The 25518-nt window shown below is 47.6% G+C and overlaps 1 protein-coding gene across 5 annotated transcripts in view; it reads right to left on the bottom strand.

Annotated features, from left to right (window-relative positions):
* Positions 1–25518, bottom strand: part of Cep250 (centrosomal protein 250) — a 45964-nt gene that overhangs the window by 15146 nt on the left and 5300 nt on the right. For 4 of the 5 annotated variants that reach the window (XM_075962692.1, XM_075962693.1, XM_075962694.1 and 1 more), the window contains exons 2-22: positions 24079–24361; positions 22423–22479; positions 21593–21675; positions 21137–21302; positions 20303–20409; positions 19849–20100; positions 17775–17871; positions 16374–16481; positions 15215–15373; positions 14579–14757; positions 13921–14103; positions 11836–11980; positions 10579–10725; positions 9863–10093; positions 8337–8530; positions 8006–8133; positions 7753–7922; positions 5271–5438; positions 4746–4880; positions 3280–3402; positions 1533–1666 (exon numbers count right to left, since the gene is read on the bottom strand). In XM_075962692.1, coding sequence (XP_075818807.1) covers positions 1533–1666; positions 3280–3402; positions 4746–4880; positions 5271–5438; positions 7753–7922; positions 8006–8133; positions 8337–8530; positions 9863–10093; positions 10579–10725; positions 11836–11980; positions 13921–14103; positions 14579–14757; positions 15215–15373; positions 16374–16481; positions 17775–17871; positions 19849–20100; positions 20303–20409; positions 21137–21302; positions 21593–21675; positions 22423–22479; positions 24079–24261 — 3149 coding nt within the window. In that variant the 5' untranslated portion in view covers positions 24262–24361. Of the gene's footprint in view, positions 1–1532; positions 1667–3279; positions 3403–4745; positions 4881–5270; positions 5439–7752; positions 7923–8005; positions 8134–8336; positions 8531–9862; positions 10094–10578; positions 10726–11835; positions 11981–13920; positions 14104–14578; positions 14758–15214; positions 15374–16373; positions 16482–17774; positions 17872–19848; positions 20101–20302; positions 20410–21136; positions 21308–21592; positions 21676–22422; positions 22480–24078; positions 24362–25518 lie in introns of all 5 variants that reach the window. The other variant, XM_075962695.1, reaches the window with a different exon arrangement.

The raw sequence follows: 25518 nt of genomic DNA, 5'->3' as shown, positions 1-25518 counted from the left end.
TTGTTAAACACAAACAGCAGTGCTCACTGGAGGGTCAGTAAAAACTGTCTGGTTAACACCTACTAAGGGCTCCTAGGAACTTCATACATATGAGGAGTCATTTCACTCAAATTTACTCTTCTCTGATAAATTATACACATATTTCAAATATATATCTGATAAATATATGCACATATTTCAAATTCACTAAGATCCCATCCCTCTGTGCTCCCAACCCCCCAGCCAATCATCTCTCTGTCCCCTGGCTCTAGGAATGGCTCTTTCATCTACAGTCACAGCATGGAAGCCATGACCATTCCAGTTTCCTCTTCATCCTACCCACATCCAATCTATAACTGTATATAACTGGATTAACCCCATAATGTATCTTAAGCTCTTCTCTTCCCTTCTGCTTTCTTGCCAACTCTCATTTGGACACCTACACCAGCCTCCTGACTTGTTTTTAGGACGCAGTTGTCACTATTAAAGAGATCATCCCTTCCTTCTCGGATCCCTGGGGCACCGAGTGTATGCTGCTTCCCATTCTGAATGGGCTCATGCCGCTCCATGTTTCAGGCCATTTCAGTCTCTTCCAACACATTGGAAGTCTGACTATGTTGGTTTCCTTACTTGAAATCCTTACAGTTTCTTGCTAAATGTAGCCTACAAGCTCCTTCCCATGGACTTTAGCAAATATGGTCATACCACACTGTGGCTTCACCAAACGCTGAATGCTTGCGTTTGCCTCAGGCCTTCTGCTCTTCCTGAACAGAACTCTCTTCGGTTGCAGGGGTGGCTCTGTTTCATTGTTTAGCATTCTGTTTGTTTATTTACTGTGTGTGTTGAGGGGGCAAATGGAGGTCAAAGGACAACCCTCAGGAGCGGGTCCTCTCTTTCCATCGTGTGGCTCCTGTAGACCAGACTCAGGTCACAGGCTTGGCAGCAAGCATCCTTACCAGCTGAACCTTCTCGCCAGCCCTAGTATTCAATTTATTTTTATTTTTTAAATTTTTTTTTTGTCTTTTAAGATAGGGTTTCTCTGTGTAGCTCAGGGTGTCCTGGTACTCACTTTGTACCCGTGGCCAGCCTCAGAGATCTGCCTGCCTCTGCCTCCTGTGTGGATAAAGCTGTGCATCACCATGTCTGGTTTCGCATTTAGTTCAAATCCAATTTCCAGGGAAAGATTTTTTCCATATACCTTTCTAAAGCAATTTTCTCTCTCTTTCTAGTAGCACCTTATCTCTTTCCTCCATACCATATTTAATAATCTGTAACAACTTATTTAAAAAATTATTCGATTAAAAATTTCCCCATAGAACATAACTTCTATTGGGGTAGGGTCCACATTGTCATAGACAATGGTGTATAAAAGGTCTTCTCTAAACATGTATGAAATAAAACAAGCGTAAGATTTAAAGCAGAGACCATGTTCACTCTCGACGGCTCCAAGTGTAGCCAGAGTGAGGCATGGGGAGGGAACCTTGTGCAGAAGAGCCAATGCCACTGTGACCACCATGTGGAAGGCAAGCCACCCCTCTGGCTTTCCAGCCTACCTGGCTTTTTCTTTCTCCAGTTCCTTCTGAATCCGACTACACTCCTGAGCTTCTTTCACCTTCTCTTGAATCTCCTGTCTCACCAGTCTGTGGGAGTCATCCTGGGTTACCAGCTGAGACTTCAAGTCCTCTACCTGGAAGGTTATGAGCAAGAGGCTGAGATGGCAAAGCCCAGGGAGCCAGGTGGGAAGACGATTCCACCTAGGGCTTTAGGCTCCTACACCACACCAGTCAGAGGCCTGTCTCCACATTCCGGAGATTTCACTGGTCCCTACACTTTCTTTTAACATTTACTGTGTATGCAAACACTCAAACACATGCTACGATATGCTAGTGGAGGTCAGTAGACAATTGGTAGGAGTTGGTTCTGAACTATCTAACTGCACGCATGCACACACACACACACCATTCTTTTCCTTTCCTTTTTTTTTTTTTAAAAAAGACAGAATTTCTCTTTATAGTCTGGCTGTCCTGGAACTTGCTCTGTAGATCAGGCTGTCCTCAAACTCAGAGATCCATCTGCCTCTGCCTCCTGAGTGCTGGGATCAAAGGTGCCACCAACAGCTGGCTTCATACCCAGTTCTTAATCATTCTCTTCTCCCAGACCTTTCACCCTGTTGGTCTCCACAGCCTTATAAATGCTATATAAATGCAGACACAAATAAGAATCTTGGCTGAACACAACTATACCAAAAGGCAAAGTGATGGGCAAGACCACAGTGACCGTACACACACACACACACACACACTTTTTTTTAAAAATAAAAACTCAGAACATCCTCTGCTATTGGACTCTGAGAAGCAAAAGTCATGTGATAATACAGGTTTAGGTGAGGACAGGAAGGACAGCTGACACTGGCTTGTCTAAGAAGTCTGCTTATGGTCACTCCAGACAAAGATAACAGTGGTCCCAGTATCCTGTGACATCTCCTCTGGATATCCAAGTTTGCAGAAGTTTATATAAACCGTTAAATATAGCGGTATCTTTGCTCTGTAAATATGGTGTGTGTGTGTGCGTGTGCATATGTGCAAATGTGTGTGTGTATGGAGGTAGAGGTTAATGTGAGTCTTCCTCTATCATTCCCACCCTTCTTTTTAGAGGCAGGTTTTTCCTCTTCCTAAACCTGATGGCAGGTGGACTCCAGGGAACCCTGTCTCTGCCTCTTCAGCCCCAGTATTTTCAGCACATGCCACTGTACCCAGTTTTTCACATGGGGGCTGGGAATCTGAACTCAGACCCCTATGTACATGCGGCAGGCAATGTATCAACTGAGCCAGCTTCCTAGCCTGTTCTTGTTTTAGAGACAGAGACCCACGATGCAGTTTGGGTTGACTTCAAACTCAACAGTCCTCCTGCCTCAACCTCTTAAGTGCTGGGATTAAACTATATAGTATTTGACTATAACCTATTCACATTCTCCTATATATTTTAAATAATCTCCATATTACTTATCATATTGAATACAATGTAAACAGTACCTAATGCAATGTAAACTCTATGTAAACATTACTTAGTGATTAAGAAAAGGTCTGTATATTTACAGTACAATGTCCTCCCAATATTTTCAGTTGGCCGTTGGTAGAATCTGTGGATAAGGAGTGCTAATAATACAATCCTGGAACTCTGAAAGGCATATGCTCAGCCCTGAACACCCTTCAACTCCTGCACTTATTTCTGTAGCCTGTCCTTGTCCTGCAGGGGTTGGCTGTGGTGGGAAGGGCTGTGGGGCAGGTAGAAAGGACAGACCTGCTTCTGCAGATCTACCCTGTCCTTCTGGAAGGCGGCACACTCCTCCCTGTGCTGCTGGGCAGCCTCCTTCAGCTCCTGCTTTGCTCCCTGGAGCTGGGTCTGCAGCATGCTGGTGGTCTCCTGCAGAGGAGAAAGGTTCAGTGAGTGCAGAAAAGCTTCCACAGGAGCTGGCTCCCCAGATCTGCGGTGTATGAACACCGTTTGCTCCTATTGAGTTGGCAAAGCTGAGGCAGGAACTAGCAATGCATAGTTTCCCCTTCTATTCTCACACCCTATTTCTCCTTCCACATGACTGTATGGGCTCAGTCAACCTTTTGGACAGCCCAAGTTTGTGACCGACACTAACCCAGACCCCCTAACAGCTTCCTAAACAAACTCCTCCTTCCATTTAATTGCATACATGCGTGCACATACTTCCATTTAGTCAAGTACTGTATTAAAAGATATCCTGGCTAGGCATGGTGGCACATGCCTTCAATGCCAGCACTAGAGAGGCAGAGTCAGGTGGCAGATACATAATACAGAGACCATGCCTCAAAAAGATATTCTAGGCTGGCATTGTAATTTAGTAGCTGAACATTTGCCTAACATGTACAAGGCTCCAGGCTTGATCCCCAGAACTACAGAAAGATAATGATAATAAAAGAATAAATACTTAAATATGTATATAGAAATATATAAAATGATATATCATGGGGATTGGAGAAATGGTCACTGGTTAAGAGTACTTTTCTCTTGCAGAATACCTAGGTTCAATTCCCAGTACCCACATGGAGGCTCTTAACCGTCTGTAACTCCAGTTACAGGGGATCTGACATTCTCTTCTGGCCTCTGCAAGTACTAGGCATGCACATGGTATATATACATACATGCAAGTACAGCACTCATACACATAACATAAAAATAAATAAATCTTAAAAAAAAATCACGTGTTCTCCCTGCTCTTAAAATACCAGTCACCAGTTTTCCACTGGCCTCAAAACAAAACCCGAGCTCCTGCTATGGCTAGAAAGGCCCCTCTCATCCCCTCCCCTCTCTCCTGTACTATCCCCAAGTTTATCCACTAGAGCCATGCACATCTTTTTGTCCTTGAATTTCCCAAGCCCCTTTCTGTCTATTACAGGGCCCTATGACAGTGAAATCATGTGCATATTGTGTCCTTCAAAAACTACCCTCAGTGGGTACAGGTGCTTGCTGCCAAGTGCAATAGCCTGAGGTCAATGCCAGGGTCCTATATGGTGGAAGGAAGGAACCAACTCCTACATGCATGTCGTGCCATATGCACACGCATATACACATACACACAGAACAACAACAACAAAAAACAACTAAAACTGCCTCCTCCTAGTAAGCCTTGAGGTTTGATCCTTAACAATACGTAAAACTGGGTCTTGTGGTTCACACCCGTAATCCTGGCGTTTAGGAGGAGGCAGAAGGACCAGACCCAGGAACACCTTCCATACCTGCTCCTGTAACTTCTGAACCTTCATGTCCTGCCTCAGCCTCTCCAACTGCTGAGTAGCATCTGCCAGCTCCTTCTGGGTCTGCAGCAGCGTCTCCAGGAGGGACACTCTCTCCTTCTCTGTTTCCAGCTGCATCTGTGGACAGGCAGGAAGGGCAAGGGTTTCAAGGCTCTGGATTATCATACTGACCCGGGAGGCCATAAGCCTATCACACCTGTTCCAAGTTCTTCCAACAAATAGGATGGGGGCTCAGAGCAAAGCAAAGTCTAAGACCATTTACATAGAACCAGGAAGTGCCAAGATTGCCACTGGTTTGCAAGCACACAGGATGTGGTAAACGCTGGCCCTCCCTCAGGAAGTATGACATACTGCCTGCTGCAGCTAACTGCTACTAGCCCACTCATGAGCAGTGCAGCGGTAGCTACACTCTCTTCAGGAAGCCCCGCCGAAGCCTGCTGTTAGGAACGGGAAAGTGGGAAAACTGGGGAAATCACAGGTGGCGATCCTAATAGTCCAGCTGCTTACTTGGTACAGGGCGCTGTCAGCTTGGGTTCGCTCCTCTTCCCTCTGGGCATAGAGAGCTTCGATTTCTGTCTGTTGCTCTCTCAGCCTCGCTTCCAGCTCTGTTCTCTCCCTCTCTAGGGTCTCCAGGGTCTTATCCAACTCCTGCTGAAGCAAGGAGCGCTCTTTCTCCTGACCATGTGAAGGAAGCCACAGTTAGAAGCAGAGGGTGAGCAGAGGAGGCAGGAGAGCTTGTTTGGAGTTCAAATCTCTGCACTGCCTCATGTGACTTAGGGACAGCTGTCAGCCTGCTAAACATTTCTGAAGGGAGGCTTGGTGATCCCTGCCTTATCAGTCTCACTAAAACTGAAGGGTCAAGTGAGATTTGTGTTTTAAAAAATGATGTATAGGCCAGACAGTGGTGGCGCACGCCTTTAATCCCAGCATTCAGGAGGCAGAGGTAGGTGGAACTCCGTGAGTTCGAGGTCAGCTTGGTCTACATAGTGAGTTGCAGGATAGTCAGGCTGTTACACAAATAATTCCTGTTCTCAAAAAACTAAACAAAAACAAAAAAAGTAGAACAGTAGTATAGAATATCAATCACAGAACCATCGTAAATGACAAACCTTACATTTGGGTTCAGAAAGCCAACTGCAAACATATATGAAAGATGAATTTTAATGGTAACAAATGCTTAGAAAAACCTAGAACAAAATTAAGCTATTTGCTCCATTCTGTGATGTCAAAACAGGAAGCAGTAGTCTATCACTGCTGGTTAGACTATGACCAGAATATTTACTATTCAAAGTGCCACATTCTGGGCCAGCAAGATGGCTCAGAAAGTAAAAGAACTGGCTGCATCCGCTTGAGGACTCGAGTCCCACCCTCAGAATCCACAATGGAAGGAGAACCAACTTTCAAAGCCATCAAGTGCTAGTAATCCCTAAGCTAGAAGTTTGGCCTCAGGAGCCCCAACCTCCTCCACGCTGGGATTTTTAACTGGCTTGATCTTGTAGGTGCTGGGAACCAAACATGGGTCCACTGAAGAACAGGACCTGCCTCCTGGGTTCTGGATTACAGACATGCTCTAAGTACCACGTATGGCTTTTGACTATTGGTTACTTGCTTTTAAGTATTTATTTTTCTGTGTGTACGCATGCCATGTAAGTGTGTGTGCGCAGGGGCTGGGGAAGGCTTTAGGACCTCTAGAGCTGGCTTTCAGACAACCGTGAATCACCTGAAGTGGGTGCTAGGAACCTCTCTAGCCCCTTGACTTTAAGGCGGGTTTGCTGGCAAATGGCAGGCAAAAGTTCGCCCACTTCTAGAATTATGTGCCTTGAAAACAATTGTTGAACAGTGTCTACAAGGTTCCTCTACTAAGAACCAGGCATAATACCCACTAAAAACTCCAAAGTAAAAGATATTATAAACCTCTCATGAGCTAATGGCCTCAGTTTCCCTGGAAGGACTAACTGTCATGGTGGTCCCTTCTCTTTTCCTTTCCACACTTAGATAATCCCCGCTTCTGACTGTCTGGCTTTACAATCTTCCTGATGATTAAAAGGAAGGTTGCTCTCTTACAACTTTTTTTTAAATTTAAATTATAATTTTCTTAAAGATTTATTTATTGTTTATGTATACAGTGTCCTGTCTTTATGCCATAACAGGGCACCAGATCTCACTATACGTGGTTGTGAGCCACCATGTGGTTGCTGAGAATTGAACTCAGGACCTCTGGAAGAGCAGCAGAGATCTTAACCTCTGAGCCATCTCTCCAGCCCAAACTTAAATAAAGTTTTAGAGCGGGATTCACTAGGCAATCCTGTCCTGGAACTCACTCTGTAACCAGGCTGGCCTCAAACTCAGAGATCCACCTGCCTCTGCCTCCCCAGTGCTAGGATTAAAGGCGTGCTCCATCACTTCTGGAAGTTTCTTTGCGTTTTGAAAAAGGGTATCCCTTGGTAACACAGATAGCCTTGAACCCACAAACCCACAAGCCTCCTGTCTTCTGAATGCTGGGATTATAGTTGGGCTCTGCTATGGCTACTTCCATGGTCCACGCTTAATTCTTTATACATACCAATCAAACAAACAAGCAACACACACACACACACACAGAGAGAGAAAGAGAGAGAGAGAGAGAGAGAGAGAGAGAGAGAGAGAGAGAGAGAGAGAGAGAGAGAGATAGATAGATAGATACAGGGCTCACACTATGCCAAGAACCAGTCTTAGTATTTTTCATGTTAATTTACTTAATAGCTAGAAGCTGTTCAAGTCTGAGGCCCACTAGGCCACGAGGAGGTACCCTGTCTCAGAAAAGAGACGCTGAAGTAGAGACAGAGACAGGTATTCTGGGATTGAGGATTCGAAAACTGGATTTTATACTTTGGTGATCAAATTTCATCCTTCTAAGCAGTAGTAACTGGACCAAGAGGCATCAGAGGGCAGACTCACTGAAGGGGGGCCACGTCTGCCTCTCCTATCCCCAACCACGTCCGTCACCTACCCATTTCTCTTGGAGCCTGTTCACCTCCTCCTCATGGGCCACCTTCTGTCGCTCCAGAGCTGCCTGCCCCTCTTGTTCAGCTTGGGCCAGCTGCCTGGCTACTGCATCCCGCTCCTGCTCTGCCCGGCTCCTCTCGGCATCCAGTTCCAGTTTCAGGCACTTCACTTCCCCTAGGATGCCAGGCAAGACCACCTCTGAGCCTCTGCCCCACTCCGTTTACCTAACAATACTCTCCATCCCAGTGGGCTCTCACCTTGAATGACTTCCTTGGCTTGAGTAATAGTTTGAATCTGGATCTCCAGTTGACCCTTGGTGACCTCGATGACAGAATTTTGCTGCTGGGCTTCAAAGAGATTGCTCTCCAGCTGTTCCTTGGCTGACCTGAGATTTGGGAATTAGGAAGAGTTCTAATCCATCAAGCCCCTTACCCTTTCTTAGGAGGGACTAGAGCAGTACAGGCTACAAGAAGTTATGGGGGCAACTGCATGTCTACAGCTCATTGAAAATTCATACTCTTAGGACAGGGAGCTCTGCTTAGCCTTGCAACGCTCTCTGTGTTTGCCTGAGCTAAGTGTGGACCCTACCTGAGCCCCAGAACTTGTTCAGTGAGGTCATGTCGGTCCCGCTCCACAGCCTGCAGGCGCACCTCAAGAGCTGCCCTCTCCCGTACGAGGGCCTCTTTCTCCAGGACTGCTCTAGCAAGTGTTTCTTCCTGTCGCTCTGCATCCTGATGCAGCTGCTCTAGCTGAGCTGTAGCTGCTTCTTGCTGGTGACGTACCTGAGGAAAACGATGAGCTACAGAGTGAGGCAGAACCCCAGGGCTGCTGCCATCAGGTCAGCGCGAGGGGTTTTTGAAGATTCTGGACTCAGCACTGAACATTGCTGACTCAGGAATAACTGGTGTTTGTTTATTTCCTTGATCAAGAGGCCTAGGGCAAAAAGGATGCTCTCCTATGAGTGAGACTCTGTGCTGGGGACAGCAGAACCCATATATACACCAAGAACCTGATTAATATCTGAGAAGGGACTCTTTAAAGTTATTTATTTATTTATTTTGTATGCAGTGTTCTGCCTGCATGCGTACCTGCTCCCCAGAAGAGGGCACCAGATCTCATTATAGATGGTTGTGAGCCACCATGTGGTTGCTGGGGATTGAACTCAGGACCTCTGGCAGAGCAGTCAGTGCTCTTAACCTCTGAGCCATCTCTCCATTCCCTGAGAAGGGACTCTTAAGAAAGGATTATGTTCAAGTATTAGGACAATGAGAGGTTTGGTAGGAAAAGCAAGACTGTCATCATTAACTTTCATTGTCAGTTTGGTGATTTAGAATCACCTAGGAGAGGCCTGGAGAGATGGCTCTTCCAGAGGCCCTGGGTTCAATTCCCAGCACCCACATGGCAGCTCACAACTGACTGAAGATCCAGAAATATAAGTGCGTGACCGCCATAGACTCACCTAGGAGCTACACCTCTGGGTGTGTCTGTGAGGGCATTAATAGAGGGAAAACCACCTGAATATGGATGGCACCATCCCATGGGTGGAGTCTCAGACTCAATTAAAAGGGCAACAGGAAAAAGCCCAGCAGACACTTCATTTCCCCTTCTCTGCCTCCTGGTGGCTAAGATGCAAGCAAGTAGCTGCCACAAACCCTGGCCACCATATAGACATCTGCTGGCATGCTTTCCCACTAGGGAGGGCCAAAAACCAAACCAAGAAAAAGACAGAGAGACACAGCCTTAGCTGAACATAGTAGCTAATAATCTTAGCACTCAGGAGGCAGAGGCAGGTGGACGCTGCAACCTGCCTGGTCTACATAATGAGCTCCAGGCCAGTAAGGACTGCAGAGTTAGACTCTGTCTCAAAAGACGAAAATAAATAAACAAGTAAACAATAGAGCTGGCCTTTAGGACAGCAAACAAATAATCACAGCATGAGAGCTGTAGATGTTTGAACGGAGTATGAAGACTATAGGGAAGACCATGCAGGAATAGGGAGTGGGGGAATCAGTGAAGGACTCTGATACCTCACTCACACTAAGTCACTCCTTCTGCTGACAGTGAGCGTGTTTCACACCGTGGGGACAGTACATTGACAATACGTGTCCTCTCACCTCGCTTAACTTCTCTTTAAGTTCTTCCTTTTCTTCTCGGACACTCTTCAGTTCTGCCTGTAGTTCAGCCCCTGTCTCCTCCGCCTTCTGCAGCTGAGCCTGCAGCTGAGTTTTCTTCTCCCACAGGGCTTCCCTGCGCCTTTCTGCCTCCGCCAGGTCCACCTGCAGAGCACTTCTCAGGTGCTCAGCCGCCTCCACTCTGCCGCACACAGACTGGTTCTCCTGCTCCAACTACTGGCCAGAAAGAGAAGGGAGTGCAGCACACCAAAGCTAAGTAGGTACAGTTCGCTCCCCCGCGCTTCTGCAGCTCTGCACAGAGTGCTTTTAAGAGAAGGGGAGACCCAGCCATTTGATCTGGTGTTTATATTCTAGGCACCAGATGGGCCTGATGCTGGGATTAAGATTGAAAAGGCGAACTCTTGCTTCCAAAGAATTCAGAGTAACACCGGGTAGCGGTGCAAATCTGTGATCCCCACACTTGGGAAGTGATGGAGGATCAGAACAGCCTTGGTAGCATGAAACAGGGTCTCAACAAACAAACAAAACACCCAGAATAATGACATTTCTGGGTCTCAGGAGAACGGGAAACAAGAAGTTTTCTCTACTAAAATGAGAGGTTAAATTTTTAACCAACAGAGGTGATTTGGGGGCACTTGGGCTAATGGCTAATCATCAGGTAAGGCCCAGCCCCTCCTGGGAATCAAATCTTTGCTCACCTGAAGAAGCTGCTGGTTCAGTCCCACTTTATCTAAAGCCAAAGCCTCATTTAAGGCCCCAAGCTTGGCAGCCGCAGCTCTAAGATCAGCTACCTCCGCCTTCAGGCTGTTCTCGGAAGCTGACAGATCTGCAATGGACTGTTCTGCCTAAAAACAAAAGGGTTAGTGCTTTCTGCTTTCAGTTTTCACAGAACAGTAAACCGTACACACTCCCAATACCTGCTTTCATTTGTAAAATATCATCCACCTCTTCCCTTCCATTCTAAACAAGGTATTCATCCATCCATCCATCCATTCACGAGAAAGGCACTCACAGCACAGAAACACAGAAAGCCGTGCAAACTACAATTGTCACGACAGTACAGAAAGTGTAAGCACAAATGAGAACTCGAAGGAGGCATTCATTCAGTTTGGGAGAGCAGAAAATGCTTGGGACAAAGAACAGTGACAGGGAGATGGTGCTTGGGAGTCAAGGTGACAGAAACGTGTATCCAGTGTTAGTCATGGAGGAAGGGGACCCGAGAGTGCAGCTGATGCTTTGTGCAAGAGAAAGGATACCTGGAGTGTGGGGGGCTCGCGCAGGTAGGCCAGAAATAGTTGAAGCAGAGGGTGTTGAATGTGGTACTAGAGTTGAGAAGCCATTGATTTTTTTTATAGACATATATACATATTTTTTAATTAATTAATTAGCTTGTTTGTTTGTTTGGTTGTTTTTTCAAGACAGGATTTCTCTGTGTAGCTTTGGAGCCTGTCCTGGAACTCGCTCTGTAGATCAGGCTGGCTCGAACTCACAGAGATCCAACTGTCTCTACCTTCTGAGTGCTGGGATTAAAGGCATGCGCCACCACCACTCTGCTAAAGACTTATATTTTTAAATCATGTTTATATATGTCTCTGTGTCTCTTTTCTTGTGAATGAATAAATGTATATGTCCATGACATTGCGAAGAGGACATCAGAGTCTCCTGGAGTGACAGGCAGTTGTGAGCGCCTGATGTGGATGTTGGGAAGTGGACTCAGGTCCTCTGCAAGAGCAGTATGCGCCTCCAGCCAGCACAGGGCAACTTTAAGAGACTCACAACCACATTCACAAAACTGACTGAATGTCACGTAGAGGGCATGTTGGGAGGGAGAGGACCCAGAAGCACACTAGCGATTGAAGAGAAACAGATGAAGATTTGAAGTCTGAAGGGTGAAGAATGAGCCATCCAGCCCCTCTACTGGGAACACGACTTTCCAAGGGAGAAGGCCCACATACCCTGGCCAAGGCTGCAGTCACTTCCACTCGCTCTTGCCTCAGTAACTCTCCTTCTAGGCGGCTTGACTCCAGGGCTTCTCGAAGAGTGATCAGCTCACTGAGTGATTCTGACTGTTTGGCTTCCATGCTTACCAGCGTCTCCTGACTAAGAAGGAAGGAGAGGGAGTTAGGGAGTATATGGGAGTGTTTGTGTCCCAACAGGACATGGGAGTCTAATTATTTTTTCTATTAAAAAAATGTGGAATTATCTTCTGAAAACTAATAAGGAGAGCTCTCAATGACAGCGGGTGAGAAGAGCAAAGCGCATAGCAGTGTTAGTGTACTGCCTTCGTACAAAAGCGAGAGGAAGCAGACTATCTGCACGAAGTGGACTGGAAACACGAGGGGCTGGAGAGATGGCTCAGTGGTTAAGAGCACTGACTGCTCTTCCAGAGGACCCGGGTTCAATTCCCAGCACCCACATGGCAGCTCACAACTGTCTGAAGATCCAGTTCCAGGGGATCTGACACTTCACACCAATGTGTTAAATAAACCATAAAAAAATTAAAAAAAAAAGACAAACATGAAATTAACTGAACCGGTGACTAACAGAAGACAGGAGAGGAGGACGGAACGAGCAAAGATGGAGACCTCCCTATGTGCATCTTCTTAAATAGGTGGGATTTTTGTTGTTTATTGTGACAGGGTCTTGCTCTGCAGCCCAAGCTGGCTTTGAACTCAGAGCAATCTTCCCAAGTGTTGGGATTGTAAGTGTGAGCCAATATACCCTGGTATCTTTTTAAACAGCTTTAACTTTTGATTTATCTAACTATATATCGAGTCAGATAGATTACATTTTTTTGTTGTTGTTTCTGAGACAGGGTTTCTCTGTAGCATTGGAGCCTATCCTAGAACTCACTCTGTAGACCAAGTTTGACTCGAAGTCACAGAGACCCACCTGTCTCTCCTTCCCGAGTGCTGGGATTAAACGCATGCACCACCACTACCCAGGATAGATCACATTTTAAACACATATGTATCTGTGTGGATTGTCTGCTGTGCCCTCAGTGCAGAACATGCGGCATGACCCTACCCTTTGGCAGACCTTTGAGCTTCCTCAAGCTTCCACTGTTTACTAACTAGACGCAAGGAATAAGGCACAGGAAGGGACCACGCCAAGGAACGAGCTGCTACCAGGGCTCTGCTGGCATTAAAAAGTGAGTTCACAGTTGGCCTGGACTACAGATGAGACCCTGTCTCAAATAAACAAGAAATTAATTAAATTTACTTGTGTGTGCGGAGGGAACCACAATGCACACATGGAGGTCAAAGGACAATCTCTGGGGTCAGTGGACTGAACTCACTGTGAGCCATCTTGACAGCTTATGCTAGCATTTTGTAAAGTATTGCCCATTTTTCCAATAACTCTTCAAATATCATTTCTATTTTGCCAAGAGAATAATCCATCCTGGCGGCAAAGCCACAATCTGCACCAAGCCTTTGTCCTGCTCTACAGTTCCTTTCTGCAGCATCACCTAGTGGACTTTACAGGTGAGCTGGGGTCATGACCCTGGCTTCCCTTCCTGACCAGTGACTTTCCTATCACTTCCCAGTGGTCTTACCTTTCCTTAGCCAGCTAACTCTGAACACATCACAACTCCTATTCCTTTTCTTTGCTATTCTGTCCCTTTGGTCCTTTTCCCTACAAATTAAAACAGGTCAGGGCCCTGCTCAAAGTCTACCCCTCCTCCATAAAGTTGTCCCGGCTCTCGATATTAACTATTGCTCCTGTAATTCCAAAACACCAAGCTCGAGCTCTCGTGCGGCCGTATGTCTTCTAGCTTTCATGTCACAGCTGTCTGTCCGTCTGACTTCTCATTAGATTTCAAGATCCTCGAGATCATGGCCAGCATCTTTACTCGTTTTTGTGGCCCTCACAGCCCCATACCCTACAGGGACTCAGCAGTGTCTGATGACTTTCCACCTCAGCTCCCTACAAAGGAGGAAGTAGTGAGCTAAGGTGAACCACACGTACTCGACTTCCTAAGAGAGAAGGATAGGGTAAGGAAAGCCAGGCCCTGGTGACAGGGGCCCAGTCACACTCACAGACGTTCCCTCTCGCGGACAGCCATATGCAGCTCCTCCTGCTGCTCCTGCTTCTCCCCCTGAGCAGAGTCCCCCTGCAGCTGCAGTTCCACATTGGCTCTCCGCAGCCGCCACGCTTCCTGCTCCAGCACCTCCAGCTGCTGCTGCAGCTCTGCCCTGGCCTTCTGCAGCAGTTCTCGCTCCCTGAAATACAGATCGGAGATGTCCAGGCCTGGGGACCAAAGATCCTGGTGGAAAAAGACCTAGTAGAGCAAAAGGTGAGAGAAGCTTGTTTCTTAACATTTATAAAAATATATAATGCTTTTTTCAAGCAGAAAACAATTTATTATATGATTTTAAAGACACCAACACAAAAAGGTTTTCCCACAGGAGATAGAATAAAAACCAAAGCAGCCTTAAGCATCATTAAATGGATCCAGGGACAAAGACAGGACAGTGCTGGATAAGTGGCTAAATGAGGACTAGTACTAGACACTTAAGAACTAAGAATGCAGTTCAGTCATAAGAGTGCTTTCCTAACAAGACTAAGATTTGGGGTTTGATTCCCAGCCCTGCAAAACCATAAGTAAAACCAGACATGGGATAAAATAAAATTACGAAGGCTTTGCTTTCCAAAAACCAGACACGAAAGGGAAGAACAAGCAGCCTGCTCACTCACTTGCTGAGAGAGTCCACCTCTCCCTGAAGGTCCACAGTCTGCCCTGCCAGAGCATCCCGCTCTCCAGTGAGCTTGTGTAGCTTTTCTCTCAGGGCTTTGCCCTCCTCCTCCCACTGATTGTGCTGCTGCTGCAACAAGCTCATCGTCTCCTGGCAGCCTGAAAGCTGCTGCCTGAGGTCCTGTGAAAGGAGAGCCACAGAAACGGGATGCAGAGCAAAGAACCAACACCAAACGGGTGACTCCAAGGCAAGGGGACTGGAAACAGTAACAACAGCCAGCTGAGATCAGAAATGTGGCCAAGTGAGATGTCAAAGAACCAAGGGTTCCTGGGTTCTGTGGCTCTAGAGTCTTGGAGACCACCATCTTCAGACAGAGTAGCATAAGGGACAGCAAGGGCTGCTTGGAGTTGGGGACATTTACACTCTCCCAGGACCCTGCTTAGCAGCACTCAAAGATACACGCAACTGGTGTGGAGAATACAGACACCTGTAGGTCACAGGCACCACTGGGCAAACAGAGAAATTAGTGTGCAACCGAACACAGTATGAGTGCCAGCTGAAAGGGATACTGCAGACTCGAGAGACATGCCTGGGGCACCTGTCCCTGGGGCCGAGGAGCAGCTCTGGAGCTTCTCACCTGTACAGCCTGCTGTCTCCGAGTCAGCACCGAGCGCACCAGAGTAAGAGCCTTGTCTGGGTCCTGGGGATCAAACGGGGAGAAGCTGCTACAGTCCAACTGCAATGAGCCCTCATGATCTGAGCTTTGGGTCATAGTGTCCTCTTCTTCCACTGAGGCCTGAAATGCAACCACGTGTCACCAAGAGACTTGCATTACAGAGCAGAGGAGCCTGAAGGTTTCCTTTGCAGGTCCTATTCCTGAGGCAGGAACCCTAAGAGCAAAAATGACTGGTCTCTTCATCTCTTCATGTTTGGTCACCCAAGCAATAAGACTACAATCGTCTATGGGCAGTAAGTGAGGGGGAGGGAAAGAAAATGCTGTTGCAATGACAAAGACAGAATTCAGCCTATGGCCTAAGAACCAGAACAAGAAACAAGATAGAGGACCTTTCCACTACACAGGGTCAGGACATGAATGCTTACCTATACTCGGGGTCCCAATCTTCAAGTCCCTGAGAGAACTTATCCTACATGATGACCCTCAAACCAAACCTCAGTCTAGAAATCAAGGCAGCAGAGAGGACACGGAGAAGGGGGCACTGTCCAGGTGCAGAGAGGACACGGGGAAGGGGGCACTGTCCAGGTGCAGAGAGGACACGGGGAAGGGGGCACTGTCCAGGTGCAGAGAGGACATGGGGAAGGTACAGAGAGGACACGGGGAAGGGGGCACTGTCCAGGTGCAGAGAGGACACGGGGAAGGGGGCACTGTCCAGGTGCAGAGAGGACACGGGGAAGGTACAGAGAGGACACGGGGAAGGGGGCACTGTCCAGGTGCAGAGAGGACATGGGGAAGGTACAGAGAGGACACGGGGAAGGGGGCACTGTCCAGGTGCAGAGAGGACACGGGGAAGGTACAGAGAGGACACGGGGAAGGGGGCACTGTCCAGGTGCAGAGAGGACACGGGGAAGGGGGCACTGTCCAGGTGCAGAGAGGACACGGGGAAGGGGGCACTGTCCAGGTGCAGAGAGGACACGGGGAAGGGGGCACTGTCCAGGTGCAGAGAGGACACGGGGAAGGGGGCACTGTCCAGGTGCAGAGAGGACACGGGGAAGGGGGCACTGTCCAGGTGCAGAGAGGACACGGGGAAGGGGGCACTGTCCAGGTACAGAGCACTCACGAGCGCCTGGGTGATAGCCTTGATCACATGCTGCAGAGACAGCTTTTCCTCTTGAGCGCTCCTACTGAGAGAGGCCTCATGCTCCATTAGCTCTGCATGGTTTGTCTCCTGGTAAAGGAACAGAAGAGAGTCTGAGAGCCAAACTCTGCAAGGAGAATTCACCATTCTTTTTTTTTTTTAAATATTTATTTATTATGTATACAATATTCTGTCTGTGTGTATGTCTGCTGGCCAGAAGAGGGCACCAGACCTCATTACAGATGGTTGTGAGCCACCATGTGGTTGCTGGGAATTGAACTCAGGACCTTTGGAAGAACAGGCAATGCTCTTAACCTCTGAGCCATCTCTCCAGCCCGAATTCACCATTCTTGTCCACAAATCCATCAAGACATATTCTATTTCGTCAACCACACTTTCCCAAGGAGTCTGAAAACAATGTAATATGGCAATAAAAGGCTCAGAATAAATGATCAGAAATCTAAATGACTGCCTGGATTAAAGTTCTTGTTCTATCAGTGGGAAATACTACAACAGCCTTGGAAAACCAGAACTCTGCACTCTGATGTCATTCATTCTGTTACTTGAGTCCTGTGGATGTCTGTGTTGGCACATTCCTGATAAGAAGGAATTAAAGGGGCAGAAGTCCGCCTTCTAGTGGACTCCAACACAGATGAGACTAGGGGAACACATGTGGATAGGGGTGCAGAGCTGCCAAAAGTCAATGACCAGAAAACGTGCTGAGATGAAAGGCAACTCGGAATCGAGTCGGGGACTCTGCCATCCCATGGTGGAGCAGCACTTCTGTGACATCCCGACAGACGTTTAAGTCAGTGAGCACAACCACACTCTTCATAAGACACACCGCTCCAGTGACAGCTCCAGCTTGAGCCAACACCTACGACCTCATCTGCAACCTCCACCGCTGTGATGGCTCTACGCTGGAGAACATGAACGGCTTTCCGCCATTGACTCTCCTTTCAGAGACGTGAAGGCAGTAAGCCTATCTTGCTCCAGGGTAAGCAGTCTCCCATGTGACTTGGTTTTTCAGCTCTCCACAGATCCCTTCCTTGATACCTTGCTCATTCCCACCACTTCAGCTTTCCTTAGGGTCTCGTGTACCTCACACTGGCCTCAAATTCACTATGACAAGTCTCTCTCAGACAGGACACATTTCATATCTATGCCACTGTGTTTCCCCAGGATTACAGTCAAAATAGTGGACAGTTGTTTTACTGAACAGGAAAATGAATGAGTTAACTAATTTTCAGATTTGGCCAAAGTTCACTTTCCAGCTTTGGAGGATTCATCAAGGACCATCTAACGGGTGCCATTCACTACTGTCCACAAAGGACAAGGAACCTGTCAACCCACACAGCTCCTTTGCAACCCAGGATCACATACCAGGATCTCCATCGTCTCTCTCAGACCCTTCACCATCTTCTCATAATCTTCATTCTGCTTCTGAGACTGGGTCAGCAGAGCAGAGAGCTCCGTCACTCTGAGGAAAGAGGCATAGCACTGTCTCCTGGATAGCCCAAGGACACGGGCAAAGTCACCCGGTAACACACCTCAGCCCCACACGGACACTCCCACTGCAGCTCCCAGAATCCCTTGGGCATGCCCAGTCCTTTTACTCCCTGAATAACATCTGACTCTAGAGTTCTGATCTGGTGGGGAAAGCCAAAAGCCACTCAGACACATGCAGGGATTTACCACATCTCAAGACTGGAACAGCGTTTGTGGGCCCGAGAGCTGAAGGAAAGCCCTGGCCTAGGCCCTTCCAGGCCTTGCTTGATTGTGAAGTCAAGCACCCTGAAGCCAATAAGAACATCAGAATTGCCACCACAGGGGATAGTCCCAAGGTCCCTCCAGCCCAAGGTTTTGACTCTGATAGGGAAAAAGGGCAGATGACTTGGGAGACAATATAGCTAATGATGCCCAGCAAAATTATCAGCAGCTCTATCATTTAACAATGCATCTCAGAGCTTTGGGAGCAGTATTACACTCATGCCTTTCTTTCCTCTTTGTTTTTGTTTCCTATGTAGCCCAGTCTTGCCTGAAATTCTCTATGTAGTCTAGGATAATCCTGAACTAGAAATCCTCCTGCCTCAGCCTCCTGAGCACTAGGATCGTAGGCATGAGCCATGACACCTGGCTAACAAATATGTCTTAAATTAATGTTACCTAGGAGTCTTTATTTATCTATTCCTTCACTCATTCATTTATTCACTTTGGAGGCAAGCTCTCACTACATAGCCCTGGTTGGCCTCGAATTTGCTGTGTAGACCAGGCTGACCTTGAACTCAGAGAGTTCAAGCCAGCTTATAACTCTAAAGAGCTGGGATTAAAAGTGACAACTACCAGTCAGGCAGTAGTGACACTTTAATCCCAGAACTCAGGAGGTCTCTGAGTTTGAGGTCAGCCTGGTCTATAGACTGAGTTCCAGGACAGCCAGAGCTACACAGAGAAACCCTTTCTTGGGACAAAACAAACAAACAAACAAAAAACAATAAAAGTAATGACTACCACACCTGACTAAAAGAAAATTTTAAACCTTAATAATTTTATTATGAATCATGAATCACCTCTGGGGGCCTAGATCACTGTATTGTCTTTTATTTAAATATTGTGTCATTCAACAAATAATTATCTATTATATGAGAGATAAAGTACAAAACATTAAAGATACAAACTTAGTAAGATATGATCTTTGTTCTTAATGTTTCCAAAAGCAAAAAGAAAACAAAATTGCCCCCAGCTTATGTACACACCAACTTATGTCCCACCAATAGATAGGGACAGAAGCCTAGCCATGACACACAGACTGTGTCTTGATAGTCAGTGGCACTTTGCTCATGTCTTCCCTTCTTATTATTTTAAAAATCCCAACTTATTATAATCCAAAAGTTAAAATAGCCAAGGTAGGATATAGCTCAATGGTAGAGAGTTTGATATGCAAGGCCCTGAGTTCAATCCCCAACACAAGAAAGACAACTAAGCTACCCACCCACCACCAAAAGAAAGAAGGGATACAAAGAAATAAAGGAACTAAAGAGATACAGTAAGATTAGTGCTGTAACAGGCAAGCCAAAAAACTCACAGGACTAAAAGCTACCGAAGTCAGAGAAGTCACAGGAGAGGGGACATTGAACTCCACCTTAAAGGGCAAGGCAGAGGGAAGAAGGGAGGCCATACACGAGGAGACAGCCTGTGGAGGAGCATGGCTGCGGGGAGCCGCTGTCGCCAGAGAACAGCTAGCAGCACAAACTATCAGGAGAGGGACTGAGCTGCAAGGTAGCTGGGGGACAGTAACAGACCCCAACTGAGACACTGGGTTCCTAACAGGACTCAGAGGTCACATTTCCTTCCCCTCTCAGGGTGGGTGTGTTCTTGACATCTTTTCTGCCCACCCACAACTCTTTAGGGAGTCAGCTTTCCCTCAGTAAATTCCTCCTGGGACCATGTGCCGCCTTACCGGTCCCGGAGCTCAGCCTTCTCCAGATCCCCTTGGCTCTTCAGCTGTCTCAGCTCCTGGCTCTTCTCGTGGGCTTCCTTCTCCAGCGCCTGGGTCTTAGCTACTAGCAGTAGCAGCTGAGCCGGCTCACTCTCCTCGGTTCTCCCAGAGCCACTGGATTCACGAGACTGAGCTCTCACGGTCATGCGCAGACAACAGGTCAGCAGGGACCCCGAAAGCCTGGCATGTTCAGCCTTTAGCTCTGTCAGATCTCTGAGCACAGGAAGGAACAATGAAGACTCCAAGGAAGCAAGAGAGAGACCTAAGGGGCAGGTCTGAGAGGGTCATCTGTATCTAGTAACAGCAGCTCTCCCTCTTAGCCCACGCCTACTGCCCCCAGATCCTCTCCTACAGAGCCTGCTGCCTTACGTCCAGCTCAGCAGGGACAAACCTCTCTTCTCATCCCCATACTGACCTGTCAGTAGCTGACTTCATTTTCAGGAAGTGACGTCGGAAGGTCACCACCTCACGCCACAGACTGAGCAGACGGCCATGTTCACCTTTCAAATAGCCCTTGAAGAACTGTGTTCAGAAACCCCAAGTCATACCCAAGGGCAGAAGACCCTGCAGCAACACAAGAGTCCTAGATTCTTTATGGCTGCTGCGTGAAGGTGACGGAAGGGAAGGACTTCGAGGAGACAGCTTATGAATGGGTGTCTACATTCAGGCTACACCAAAGGGCTTGCTAAAGTTGGCAGTGAGGTTCAAGAGGTCAAAGGGCCCTGTGTGAAAAGTGGCCTTCCACTTGGCCAGAACAGAAAAGGACATGCAGTGGCGGCTTGGCAAATGGGAGTTATTACCATTGGCAGGAGAACTGGGTATCTAATACATGTAAATCACCCAGACCCAGCACCCAGCAAGGGTTCAGGAAACATTTGCCGTCTATAGCTGTGACTGAAAAATTTCCCAAGGTCCATAACTGTTTTCTCTTCCATTTAATCCAGCAGCTACCTTTTTAGCATCTAGCTAGGCAGACCTCCAGACAAGGGCAATCAGTAAGTTTTCAGATTCATTTGAAAGCTAGGCTACTCGCATTTGCAAGAGCTGAGTGTTCTGCTACCTGCCAGCGAAGCCCAGACCAGGCAGAACTAGGAAGAAAGCTGAAACAGGACACAGCTGTCAGCCTGGACAGGCTAAGCAGAGGCTGGAACAATGACAGATCAGTTTCCACCCAGGTCTAAGAGTTAACCCTTTCCAGCGCTGCCCAGAATAGCACCCAGAGTGCACACACCACTCCCGTTTCCCGTACCTCCTGCTCCATCCGCCACTGGCTCTCCTTCCTCACTAGCTCGTCCCGGGCCTGACTCCAGTCCACTGTCAATTTCTCCACATCTTCCTGAAGGGCCTTATTCACCACATCGGCTTTCTCCATGTGCAGCCGAAGCTCCGTGTTCACTTCCACTAGACTCTCACACCTGCACTGGGAATTGAGAAGAGCAAGGACGAAATAAAGGTCTGGTCCCACCCTCGCTCCTGGGATTAAGACAGTGAACACAACTTTCCATCACCAGGAACCAGAGGACTGGAATCCTATTTGCCCTCAGAACACAAGGTTCCCAAGCGCCCTCTTCCTCCCTCCCTCTCTTTTTGCTTTCTGCCTGCCCTACTACCCACATGAACCACCACGCCCAGCATTTCCCACCACATGGTCAGCCTTTCCACCCTCTGCATGACCAGTCAGCTCAGGAAGGCTGGGGTCCATCACCTCTGCTGCTCCTCCTCCAGCCGGACCAGCAGCTGTTCCAGGTTTGGCTCTTCTGCACCTTCCCACCGCTGAGGGATCAGTCCCTTAAGAGACAGAGACAGGCCTTAGAATACCACACAAAAACATCACCCAGGACAATTCCCTGATGCCTTCTTCGACAGCAGCCCACTTCCTTCCTTATTCTTTCTCTTGGGAGCAATTTGCTTCTTTTCTCAGTCACTGTCAGGAAAGCAAACACACTGCACTCCTTCTCCAGAGTGAACCAATCCCCAGCCCTAAAAGATGGAACTTATGGCAAACGGCACCTAACCCAAGGAGCGTAAGCTGCATGTTTCACTATGGCCCTAACTTCTAGTCCACTGATTTGGACCTTGGGAAGTCACTCATCGTCTCCAGACCACAAAGCGAAGGTGGCTGTCATTCTTCTCAGAGAGTCTGCAAGTCCCGTGACACAATACAAAATGCCTAGTGGTGCCCTGGCCTGCACAGAAGGTGCTCAACACATTCTGGTTTTCCTTCTTCTGAGATGTTTACTAGGGGGAATGAGGAGAAGCCTAAGAAAGCTGGAACAGAGAGTGACATAAGGGTCTTTCAAAGCCAGTCCTACCCAGGGAACAAACATATCCCTCTACAACAGGCACGCTTAGAGGCATGCAGAGGCGAGCATCTTCCTAACGTATAAACACTGACCCCTGCTGGGTGAAAAATGAATTTCCCTTATGAGTCTACATGCCCATTCGACTATGTTAAGTCCCCAGAATCTGCATTTATAAAAGGAAAACCATGGGATGGAATTTCTCAGGGGAAGTCCAGAACTCAACCTCACTTACTCCAGTGGCTTCTAGGCGCTTCTCCAGCTCTTGACACCAGCTCCGGTACTGTAAAACCTAAAGCAAAAAGAGCAGGCCCTGAGCATGCGTGTAAACAACACAAGCCAAGGCTCCTGGGTTCGTGGGCAAATCTGCTGTGAACACGGGAAGCGGGTGGTGACGGTGAAGTATCTTAACAGTATCTAGCTGAGTGTTTAAATAATACTTTCCGGGGAGGTGGCTCCGTGGGGAAGCACTTGCTGTGCAAGCATCCTAACGCCTGAACTCAGATCCCCGGAACTCAAGTACAGCCAGATGTGTAGTGTGTGTCTCTGGGCGAGCACTCCTATGGCAAGACAGGAGGCAGAGACAGGAGCATCTCCGGAGCTCACTGGATAGCTCCCCTGAGGCATACTGTGGCAAACAAAGAGACCCTCTCTCAGCAGGGTAGAAGCACGGTGGACACCTGGGGATGGCCCCTGACCTTGACCCGTGTCAGGTGTGTGCATGCTTACACTCCCCCACTTACACAAGGACTTTTTTCTTTTTTTAAATCAATATTTCCAAGGGGCTGGTGAGATAGCTTGGTCAGTAAAATGTGTCTGTTGGTGGTGGCACACGCCTTTAATTCCAGCTCAGGAGGCAGAGACAGGTGGATCTCTGAGTTTGAGGCCAGCCTGGTCTACAGAGTTAGTTCTAGGGCATCCAAAGCTACACAGAGAAACCCTAACTCAAAAGTAAAATAAATAAATAAATCAAAAGTAAAATGCTTACTGTGCAAGCATCAAGACCCAAGTTCAGATCCCCAGCATAAAAAGCCACCATCCCAGTGCTGAGGCAGCAGATTCCCTGGAGCTCCCTGGCCAGCCGGCCTGCCGAATCTATGAGCTCCAGTTCAGAGAGAGACCCTGTCCTAAAAATGTGGTGGAGGTTGAAGACAGATCAGTGCTAAAAAGCTTGCTGTTCTTTCAGAGGATCCAAATTTGGTGCCCGGCACCCAGCACCATGCATGGCTCACAACTGCCTGTAACTCCAGCCCCCAAGGGCATCAACACACACACGATACACTTACACAGACATATGCATACAATACACAGTATGCATATGAAGAGTGATAGACAAGGATACCCAACAGTGACCCCTTGTTTCCGTATTCTTACTCACACTTATTTTCTATATACCTTGTATACTGAGTTTGGGCTTAGTTCTAGACTAGCAGGTCTCATCCTGTGGGTCGTGACCCCCGTGAGAGAGTCAAACAACCCTTTCACAAAGGTCACCTAAGACCATCAGAAAACACAGATATGTGCAAAAATACAGTTATGAAGTAGCATAGAAAACAAGTTTATGGTTGGGGTCGCCACAACACGAGGAGCTGTATTAAAAGGGTTTCAGCATTAGGAAGGCTGAGGGCCATTGCTCTAGTCTAACAGAACAAACCTAGACAACTAATTATTGCGAATGTCAGATTGAAAGGAACACAAACCACACTTCCTGGCATAGTGTGACCATCAGAGGAGAGGCTATGGTTGAAAGGTGAATATCTGGGCCCTTCTCACCAGGATGTTTGGTCCACTCCCCTCCACGGTCTCTCCCTCATCCAGCCCTCATCCCACTCTGTCACTTAACTCGGGGTGGGGCTTTGTTTTCCCTTCCCCAGAGGGGCAGCTGCCTCACCTTGGCTTGCAGCTTTCTCACAAGGGTGGCTTGCCTCTTCTGGGCATCTTGGGAGTTCTTCAGCTTCCTCCAGGAGGCGGCCTGGTTCTCTGCCATCTGCTGCTGCAGTGCCAGCACCTGCTCCTCTAGCACCAGCTGCAATGGCTGGGGCTTCATGTTCAACCTGGGGCTTCCTGTCTCCATGCGAGCATCCGAGAACAGACTCACAGTTCCTATGTGGCTACAGATTGCTTGCAGCAGGGAGTCTAACCATTGATCTATGTGTCCTAGATCTCCTCTTGAGCTAGAGACCAAAACATACAAGAAAATCGAAAAGGCTAGGTTTCTCAGAATTACTCAGCAAACATTAAGTGGGGTGAATCTGGCTGAATGAAGTAAATAAGTTCCTTTATTACAGGACTCCTCAGAGCTTCCTTTTTAAATATTTATTTTTATGTGTGTTGAGTGTTTTGCCAGAATGCACTTATATGCATCATGTGTGGTCTTGGTACCTGAAGAGGCCAAAAAGAACATCAATACCCAGGAACTGGAGTTACAGATGGTTGTGAGCTACCATGTGGGTACTGGGAACTAAACCCGTGTCCTCTGCAAGATCAGCAAGTGCTCTTAACCAACGAGCCGGCTCTCCAGTCCCCTCTTCAGAACTTTGAAAAGACTAGGATGGACCCTACCCTTTAGGAGGAGCTATGATGGGCACCGTCAGAGGACTCCCGCTTCCATGTGTGCCTTTGGGACCCGACCTGAAGCTAAGAGCCCCGGCTATGCCACTGCACCCTCTGTTCGACACATGGCCCACAGCAATCTGTGGAATCAATCGTGAAGGTGCTGTCGGTTTGGCAAAGGCGAAGACACAACAATTAAATTCAATGTGGCATGTGCACACACAAAAGTTTCTAGAACGCCAAATCTTTTTCATGTACCAGAATATGAGTACGTCATGGCTCAGTCTACCTCCTACCTGCCCACCCAGATGAAGCCTTGAAGACGTCAAATTGTGACAGTTATACATGTGTATGTGTGCACATACACACTCACAGTCTCCTGCTCACATACACATTTAACTGTATTCAAAAATAGGTGTTCTAATGTCTACATTACCTTTTGAGACAGGCTTTCTCTGAGCAGCCCTGGTTGTCTCCCAAGTGCTGGGATTAAAGGAGTGCACCACCACTGTCTGCCCGTCTTTGCCATCAGCATTTGTCTGTCTTTGCTACCAAAGTGTGAGTGTCTCAACAGTAACAACTGTCCAATTCATTTTAGTCACAGTCAATTGTCAGTCATACACACTAAAGAAACGTGTATGGGCCCACTCTTGGCAGACCTCAACCTTAGTCCAGAGGTTATAAATTTAGTGTCCTGCAGGCTCTTTCTCTCTCTCTTTTTTTCTTCTTCTTTTATTTTTAGATAGGGTTTCATACAGCCCAAGTTGGCCTGAAACTT

Source organism: Microtus pennsylvanicus, chromosome 2 (genome assembly GCF_037038515.1).
Source record: "Microtus pennsylvanicus isolate mMicPen1 chromosome 2, mMicPen1.hap1, whole genome shotgun sequence".
Lineage (NCBI taxonomy): Eukaryota > Metazoa > Chordata > Mammalia > Rodentia > Cricetidae > Microtus > Microtus pennsylvanicus.
Note: the sequence above shows the minus strand (reverse complement) of the source record. Positions and strands in the feature narration are given on the sequence as shown.